Source organism: Sinocyclocheilus anshuiensis, unplaced genomic scaffold (assembly GCF_001515605.1).
Source record: "Sinocyclocheilus anshuiensis isolate Anshui unplaced genomic scaffold, SAMN03320099.WGS_v1.1 scaffold957, whole genome shotgun sequence".
Classification (NCBI taxonomy): Eukaryota; Metazoa; Chordata; class Actinopteri; order Cypriniformes; family Cyprinidae; genus Sinocyclocheilus; species Sinocyclocheilus anshuiensis.
Genome location: NW_015557101.1, coordinates 227,630 through 237,588, shown reverse-complemented (window position 1 = coordinate 237,588; position 9,959 = coordinate 227,630). Strand labels below are relative to the sequence as shown.

General features: G+C 38.6%; 1 protein-coding gene across 1 annotated transcript in view; it reads right to left on the bottom strand.

The window, feature by feature from the left end:
- The window catches only part of LOC107677528 (ecto-NOX disulfide-thiol exchanger 2-like), a 190,263-nt gene continuing 180,304 nt past the window's right edge, over window positions 1–9,959 (bottom strand). The window contains exons 14-15 of the mRNA XM_016472458.1: window positions 5,331–5,416; window positions 1–404 (exon numbers count right to left, since the gene is read on the bottom strand). Of these exons, the coding sequence (XP_016327944.1) occupies window positions 273–404; window positions 5,331–5,416 (218 nt within the window). The 3' untranslated portion in view covers window positions 1–272. The remainder of the gene's footprint in view (window positions 405–5,330; window positions 5,417–9,959) is intronic.

Here is a 9,959-nt window from a genome sequence, read left to right as displayed (position 1 = left end):
TCGGTTCAGCAAACCCTGATTTTTACCCGATGAGATTTCCGTTGTGTGGTACAAGTGCACGGTCCATTCACACACACTCTCATGTGTTCACATACTAAAACATACTACACACACACACCAAAGTCTTGAGGATCTCCAGGTCTGGAGTGTTTCTGAGATTAGAATCTCATGGGGAGGCTGGATGGACGCGGAGAGCTGGCAGGTGATTGGTTGTGACCCCTCCGGTCCATCGGCCGTTTTTGTTTTTCTAGCAGGAACCCAAACCCGTGTCTCTACGCCGTCTTAATGCCCTCAAACCCACAGAACTTCCAGCGTTTCTCCAGACTCGCCCCGACACCCGTCAACTCCTGCTTGAACGTGCAGGGCAGCCGACCCAAAAGAGTTTCCACCTCTGTGGTGCTGATCTGAAACAACAAGAACAGCGACCTTTAGACCCATCCAAACCAATCAGGCAGCTCCGAGACTACTAGTGAATATTAGACTCATGTCATTTGTATAGCACTTTTCACAACACAGATTGCTTGAAAGCAGCTTTACAGAACATGCATGGTTCAATGATACAGACTGCATTAAATCAAGAACATTATTGAATCACTTTGAGCAGCCGCAGATGTCTGTCTCAAGGGGGAAAAAAACTCCATCAGTGATGAGGTGTTGGAGAAAAACCTGGAAGGAAACCAGACTCATCTGGGTCTGTCCTCCTCTAGCAACAAAATAATGTCACATGACAATAAAACACAGCTCTAAGATGATACCAGTCACGCAATCTGTTATAAAGACAATATGATGCTATCCTGCAACGCATTACTAAGGCAGTTAATATAGCCTGTGATTGTGATGATTGTAATATCAAGATAATATAATGGCAGTCTTTTAAGTCCATCCATTGTTGGCATATTTAGGGTAAAATTCAAGTTAAGCTCATTCAACATTTTTGTGGCATAATGTTGATAACCACAAAGATTAATTATGACTCGTCATTTAAAAAAAAAGCAAAAATCTGGGTTAGAGTGAGGCACTTACAACTGAAATGAATGGGGCCAATTTGTTAATGGTTACATTTATTATTATTATATATATATATATAAAAAAATTTTTTATCTGTAAATGGGTCTTAATTTCTTAAATTTACCTTCATAAAACTAGTAAAAACCCTGTAAAATCTCACTGTTTCAGTAGTACAGTCACAAGACGTAAACAATATGTTTAATAGGTAAAAAATAACAACAGAAGAATTAATGTAAGCGCTTTCATAAAATGATATGCTTCTCATTTCTGCTTTTAAAATTGGACCCATTTTATTCCCCTGTAAGTGATTGAGTTTGTTTATAAAAGAAATTAGGCATAAGTAGAAATTATGTGTGTAATTATTAATCAGTATTATGCTGCTGATTGTGCTTAATTTATATGCAACCTGAATTACTCCTTTGATACTCATAATCAAGCCAGATGTCACAAATATACTTTGATTACTGACCTAGAAATATTGCAGAATCTTATACATTCCATTTTTTTTTACATTTGCCCTGCATTTTACTAAAACTTCCCAGGTTTGAATTTTTGATTTGGTTTCAGATTTTTAAGGACCCCACTGTATATAAGCACACCTTGAATCTCCGAGCACACGTGATGTGAACGGTGTTCTTCACATGATCGTGAAAGCCACGTGTGTGTGTGTGGCAGGGTGATGCGAGCGGGGCTTTATCAATTAAACCCTTCCACTGGAGTGTACTGTTTTTAGTGAAAGCAAGCGGGAGTGTTGATGAAGATATGAAGGCATGTGTGTGCTGCGGAGAGCGAGAGCGTGGGCATCCACAGCCGGAGGGCTTCAACTCAAAACAGAAACGATACAGAGGCTCATTTTCACCCTCCATCTGTAAGTGTATATTAGTCACTGTGTGACAGCGAAAGCAGAGCGAGAGAGCGAGATAAAGCCTGAGAGATGAAGGAAAATAAAGAGTAATCAACACTGCGCTATAGTAAGATGAGCGCTTTATTTCAGCATTAAACATTTTGGCAGGAAAAGCTTAAGGACTATATTTGAGAACAGGAAGATGAAAACACCGTGTGTGTGGTGCTGCTGTGAGTGTGAGAGCTGTGCTTCACACCGGGAGCTCTCTCTGTCTGCTCAAGGGCTGTTTACTTAGCAGAACATTAGAATGGCAAGCAGACCGCCGTACGTTCAGTGTGTGTGTGTGTGTGTGTGTGTGTGTGTGTGTGTGTGCAGGTGCTGTAAACAGCAGCAAATACATTCAGTCAGAGTGAGTAAGCTGTGTGCATGTGTGTGTGTCAAGGTTATAATCACTAATGAAAACTTTTATGAAAATGGAAACTAGTAAAAAAAAAATGTTTTTGCATTATATATATGTCACCCTGGACCACAAAACCAGTCATAAGGGTCAATTTTTTGAAATTGAGATGTATACATCATCTGAAAGTTGAATAAATAAGCTTTCCATATGTGTGTGCTGTCCACCCAAAGTATACAAAGTATTCATTTGACATTTGAAGTACATTTTTTGAGTATATGTACTTTATCAAAGTATTTTTAATTTGGGAAACTTATACTTCATAACATTCCAGAGCATAATACTCCAGTATATTTCATAAAAACATATTATTCCCAGTCATTTCGAACAGAAAAAAAAACACAATCCCCTCTGAAGCCCTATTCGGACTGTAATTGTTTCTCATGTGGACGTCTGTAAAAATAAATTCCCACGGCACCTCAGTGATAAAACTCATGGATTCGAATGGTGATTTATTCACAGTGATCCTGCGAACCCGGGAACGCGCTGCTCACGTGGCCAGTCGCATGACTGTCTGCTGTACATAAAATGTCATATGCATAGAATAATACGAATAAATTCATATTTAAATAATATCCAATTTATTATTTGATTATTTAAATCTCCTGTTTAAAAACAGGACAACAGACGCGCTATAGTTGAAATGGTTTGCATTTTATCTGTCAAAATAATGGATGTCATTAAAAACGTGAATTTTAGCAGAAACTTCTTGTTTACATAAGGTAAACATAACGCTGCTTAGTTTATATTTTTATGTATGTAATTTTAGGCCTATATAATACATTTTAAAATTGTACTGCATACCCGTTGCTGCCATAATAATGACCCATATCAAATAATTACATGCTTTTTTTCTCTTTTTACTTTTTGTTCTTAACAGCTCCCACTCACTGAGGTGGAGCAGTTATGAAATATTGCTCTTGTAAATACTTTTCAGTATTTGTTTTTTAATAATAAATATGCACGCAAATTACAGCAAAGTGCAACAGTTACCGTACAGTGCTCAGCAGTGGTCAAAAAGGATTTAAACATTGAATTTTGGATCGATTTCTTCTTGTAAACTCAGAGATGTGGATTCGGACAGCAATTAAATTACCACACGACCTTGGTGTTTGTCAAAAAAACAGTGGGTAATTCGGTCTGGGATTTTTACGCGGGTGGTGGGAGAAAAACACCGGCATTCTGGATTCAGACGGCAATAAAATCACAGACTAACCCCTGTAAGTGGTGAAAATCACTAATGTCACCATGAGAAACAATTACTGTCCGAATCGGGCTTACCATGAGAACGATGGCCCATTTTTGAAAGTGCTGATTCTTTTCAATGAGCCAGTTGAATTGATTCACGAATCACTCGAAACGATTCACTTGCAGCTGTTCATAATTAAACAACTCAATGGCTGCGTTTACACTGGCACAAAAAATCAGATCTTTCGCTCACAACTTACACAGATCGGAATTTGTTGCACACGTGTAAACACAAAAACCCGCACGAGATCCGATTTTTTTGCATCCGATCTGAGCCACTTCCAAATGTGGATTTGAATCGGATACACATCTGATATCTGGACAGCCGACCTACGTCCAAACACACTATCCGATTCTCCACAGAACTCCCAATGCGAGGGCGACACGTTTGCTCATAAAGATTTTTAATGGCGTTTTAATGCCGGCGTGTTGTATGCGCTCACATTTTATTGAGATGGAAACTTTTTATAGGTAAGAAATCAACAGACGTGCCAAAAAATCGGATATGGTCAAAAGATCGGATCTGTGCATTAAGACTTCCAGTGTAAACGCAGCCAATGATTCAATGCTCGGGTCAAAATGAGCCATAGTCTGAGCTGGAATGTACGTGCGACTGATGGTGCAAAAAGTAAGTCAATAATGCCAAATTTTAGTATTGATTTATGTACAGTAAATGAAAATCATATTTGGGTCATGATGCAGTTATTTGTGAACTAAATCTGCATTTGTGTGTCACTGTCTGTAAGGGGTTGGTTATTTTTGGTAAAATAATGCAAATTAATGCCGATGCATCTTACCCACCGCTGTAGCCGTTTCAAATGATACAAAAACACATATTTACACAAATGTTGTTTTTCTGACTTTTTTTTAAATACTATATGGCATATTATTATTTTTTAAATACTATATGACATACATGTTTGCAAGCTTGAATTATCAGTAGCTGGATATTTTAGTACATTAAAGTTTGGTGTTTTAGTAGTGTATAAAAAGTTTTGGTAATAAAATTGAGCTTATTTGCAAATCGATACATATTACATGTACAATATGCACTAATCTTTACTAGTGTTGACTAATATATATAAACATATATATATATATATATATAAATAACACACTGGGTTCATCGATCAGTACTAATTACTTTTAATACTTAAGTGCATTCAAATCAAGTGTTTTTCTACTTTTTCTCATAAAACTGAAAACAAGTACTTCTACTAGTCATATTTCACTAGGGTATCTGTACTTTTACTCAAGTACTTGATTTGTGTGCTTCATCCACCACTGATCAAAGGTCCAAAAAAGAAATAAGCGGCTACTTAAGTTGATCCCAACTGCCTCACAAGAAACACTTGAATATAATCCAAAGGTTTTGTCATGAGCAGCACAAACTTTGGTGAATCCAGCGATTAATTGTTCTTCTGTGTGGGCCTTATGACTCAAGACGCTGAATCAGAATGACTCCGGAGACGCCAGAGTGATGATAGTCACATCTTACTGCTAAATCTGACACATTTATAGCACATTTAATTGTCAGTAAGCACTGCAGCTGTGTTCTTATAATTGTGACAAATACAACTTTGAACATAAACTTTAAAGATGTGATTGTTTTAGGGTGCAGTTTGTTTGATGAAGTGCAGTATCTGTCATCATAGTAAGATGGAACGGCTGCTATAAAGAAGAAAACTACTGAAGCGAAATAAAATTGCATCATTATAACTAACTGAAAATGAGAAGTAAAAATAAAAGGAGTGAAATGTGTGTGTTTCATACCTTAGTGTCCAGCCGCTGTAAATAGGAGCAGATATATTCAATGCTGGCTCCAAAAGGATGGACGTGAAGAAACGTTGAGATGATTCCTGTGGAAGCAAAGCCAAAGATGAATCACTGATAGATTTTCCAGTGAAATAAATGAACTTTTCCACGACATTCTAATTTATTGAGATGCACCTGTAAATACAAAATCTGTTCCAAAACCTTTCAGAAGCTCATAAATGACTGATTTTAAACACTGCACAGACAGCCAATTTATTTATTTATAAATAAACACACTATCCTAGACCTAATGTAGGCTATCAGCTCAATATTTAAAGATAAGTAAAAACATTTTTTTTAAATTGTATTTCCATTAATTAAATTCTACAGTGGTTTTCTTTAAAACACACACACACACACACACTCTCACACACACTCTCTCTCTCACACACACACACACACACACACAATTTATGCATTTGTATGTTTATTTAAAATATAAACATTTTATTAATGAATAAACATAGAATTGGTTAGGTATAAATATTCTTAATTTAGTAACATAAATTAGCAGTGAAGACTATTTCAAAAACTTACTATTTTACAAAACATAGCACGTATTGACATTTCCTCCACCTTGGATAAATTTATTCTTGTTGCATTTTGGCATTGCTTGCTCCGCATAAGATACAACACTACCTCATATCTCAGCCCAAATGAAGTATCTTAAGAAGACAGAATAATTCTTGAAGTTGACAGTGTGCCTATGAGGCCCTAAAAAGTAGGCGGCTCGCTTGGTTTTGGAGCAGAGCACTCCTGCATCAGCAATTGATATTTCACTGATTCACTGATTTGCAAATGATTCCAAGTACTTGAGTTGTTTTCCCTGAAGTGGATGTCGGCTAACTCTGCCTCTTGAACTTTCTAAATGATTATGAGTGTTTAATTGCAGTTTTGATGCTGTTTGGCGTAATCAAGGCTGTTCTTCGGCCTCCTGAGTGCTTCATTCACACACTCAAACATATGGAATAATAATAACGGCTGCTATTAGCACTTCTGGCTTGAATGTGATAGGTGCGCGCTGATAACTCAATTATTCTGACCGCATTATGTTCTGATCAGGAAAGCAAAGCAGCTCTCCAGAGAGAAGCGCACAGGTGCCGCACAGTCAATATTCCATTAGTCTTGATGGACTATAGATATAGTTTATATATTATACATGGTTTCATTGCAGTGTTTACCACGTCTTTCCATTTACACATTGATCCGAAGCCAAACACAGTTATGTGAAAGAAAATGGACCTTTTATAACATAACGCAATGTTTTATTAATTCATGCATGTCTGCTAGAAGATATAATGCTATATGTGTTTAAACAAACACCCTGAGCTGGCAGCTGTGCTGGGGACTTCATCCAAAAATGAAAATCTGCCATTATTTACTCTACCTCATGCCATTCAAACCTGTGTGCTTTTTTTCACAAAATGAAAAGTTTAGCAGAAACTAGAAAATCAGCACTGAACAGATGCTGTAAACCTCCAAAAATAACAGAAAGCATCATAAAAGTAGCTCATATGACTTGTGCGCTATATTCAGTTCTCATTTGCGTATATATATATATATATACTGGCCATCACATGGCTCGAGAATATAAGTGCAAAATAGTGCAAGAGCCAAATGTGTGGAGCCACGCACGTGACATGCAGAAGGACGAATAGATATTGTGGTCACAAATTAAGAATTTATTTTTGAGCTTGACAGCATCCATCTCCATTCACATTCATTGAATGGAAAAGAGCAGTGTGAATATTAAAATACCACGGAAGTTAAACAGGCGGCTTGGAACAAATAGTAATTCTTTACAATTATATAGAGTTCTTTAGGACCCACAAACACAGCAGCTATCAGTGAAGGTTGGGTTAGAGTAGACTGATGTTGCCAGTTAAGTGGGGATTATTAACAGACCATGATAGATAGAGGTCAATAGAGGAAGCCCAGGGGCCAGTTGCATAAACCTATGTTAAGACACTGTCTAAGGGTGTGTTCACACTTGTAGTTCGGTTCTCTTGGTTCATTTGGTCCGGACCAAAAAAGAAAACCATATATTTGGTCCTGGGCCACTAAGTGTTCACACTGGCATTTCTGACAGCGAACCTAAAGGCATAGTGATACGTTCACAACCTGATTGGTCAGTTTGAATGACGTATATTTCGCGACAGAACTCACCAAACACCCCAAACAAAAGCTGTGTTCGACTTAAAGCAGCGCTGCACAGACCAAAACGGTATGACATCAAAGCACCCATTCACCCAGTCTGCTCAGCGCCGCTTTAAAGGTGGGGTATGAATAAAAAAAAAAACGCTTTAGAAAACTGAGTCGGGCCGAGTACCAAAACAAACTTATAGCCAATCAGCAGTAAGGGGCGTGTCTACTCATGATGCGGAGGAGAGAGCGTTCGGTGCACAGGACGGACATTAGCGAGCCGAGTGACGAGAAAGATAGAGATGGCGGATAAAAAACAAAAGAGGAAAACGTCTGCGGAATAAAAGAAGGCTTACGATAAGGCAGGAACTAAGACCCATGTAAATATCGGATCAGCTATCCAGCGTTGGAGAGAACTCAAGGAGCGGAAGGCCTGCGATCGGACGCCGAGGTTGCTTTGTTTCTTCTCGATAGGTGAGTAACATTGGTTTTGCTTTGTTTCACAGAACTAATATATGCTGGCTTTTGCTTGAATATGCTCATGTGTCATGTTCGCTTGTTTGTTCATCTGCAATTGTATTGTCGTTCCCTTCAGCTATGATAAAGACACATTCATTTCCACACCCTATAAGCTTGGAGCATCTAAACCTCCTCCTCTGTCTGTTTCAAGCGTCAGCTCCCAAAGTGTGTCCGAAAAGTAAGATAATATGTTTAATACAGCAGATTCCGCCATAATCGTTGCCTGGGTTGCGTACGTATGTGTGGGGCGGAGCTATCAAAATAGGGGCGAGACCCTTTTGGGGTAGGGGCGTGTTTGTTTGGTGATTTGAAATCAAAATGGCTACCAGAAATCACTTACCCCACCTTTAAGTCGAACACACCTAATGCCGTCTGCTGGACTAAGCGCGCTCATTGCTGCGTGTACTTATGATTTTATTTTCACAACCTGCGAACTCACGAAGAGCTCATAAAAGCCACTCATTGCTCCACGTTTGCCCTCTGCTCACACAGTTTGGGATTCACCGCTCATTCTGCGTCATCAAATCATGTCGCATAGCGTCGCATCTTGTCATTACTGAACCGCACCAGAGTGCGTTTGGATTCGGTCCGCTTGTTTGGTGCGCACCAGGTTTCGGACGGCAACGTTCACACTTACTCATACGAACCGCACTAACAGAGCAATCGCACCAGAGTTCGTTTTAATCGAACCAAACATGACAAGTGTGAACACACCCTAAAGACCTAGTCTGACCAACTAGCAGTTAACCAAGGGGTAATCGGTCTTATTTTTTGGATTCAATTTACGCTAATCTACGTTTTTATGTAAGCATATTATACAGTGGGGAAAATAATTATTTGATCCCCTACTGATTTTGTAAGTTTGCCCACTTACAAAGAAATGAAGGGTCTATAATTTTTATGGTAGGTTTATTTTAACGGATAGAGAGAATATCAAGCAAAAAATCCAGAAAAAAAACACTGTACAAAGGTTATAAATTGATTTGCATTTCAGTGAGTCAAATAAGTATTTGATCCCCAAGCAAAACTTGGTGGAGAAACTCTTGTTGGCAAGCACAGAGGTAAGACGTGTCTTGTAGTTGGTCACCAGGTTTGCACACATCTCAGGAGGGATTTTGTTCCACTCCTCTTTAAAGATTCTCTCTAAATCCTTAAGGTTTCTTGGCAACTCAAAGTTTCAGCTCACTCCACAGATTTTCTATAGAATTAAGGTCTGGGGACTGGCTAGGCCACTCCATGAACCTTAATGTGCTTCTTTTTGAGCCACTCCTTTGTTGCCTTGGCGGTATTTTGGGTCATTGTCATGCTGGAAGACCCATCATCCATGACCCATCTTCAGTGTTCTGGCTGAGAGAAGGAGGTTCTCATCCAGAATTTTACGGTGCATGGCCCTGTCCATCGGTCCTTCAATGCGGTGAAGTCATCCTGTACCCATAGCAGAGAAACAGCCCCAAAGCATAATGTTTCCACCTCCATGCTTGACTGTAGGGATGGTGTTCTTGGGGTCATAGTCAGCATTTCTCTCCCTCCAAACACAGCAAGTCGAGTTGATGCCAAAGAGTTCAATTTTGTTCTCATGTGACAACAGCACTTTCTCCCAAGCCTTCTCTGAATCATTTAGATGTTCAGACGGGCCTATACATGTGCCTTCTTGAGCTGGGGGACCTTGCGGGCACTATAAAATAAACCTACCATAAAAATTATAGACCCTTAATTTTTTTGTAAGTGGTCAAACTTACAAAATCAGCAGGGGATCAAATAATTATTTTACCCACTGTATATATTCAATGAACTTTAATTTTGTAAATTACCTGTATTTGTTTAAGTTACTATTACTTAATAAAAACAACCCAACCGCAGTTTGATTGATATTACTTGGAATGCGCAATATAAAATGTGATTTCTGAAAAAAATAAAATAAAAATG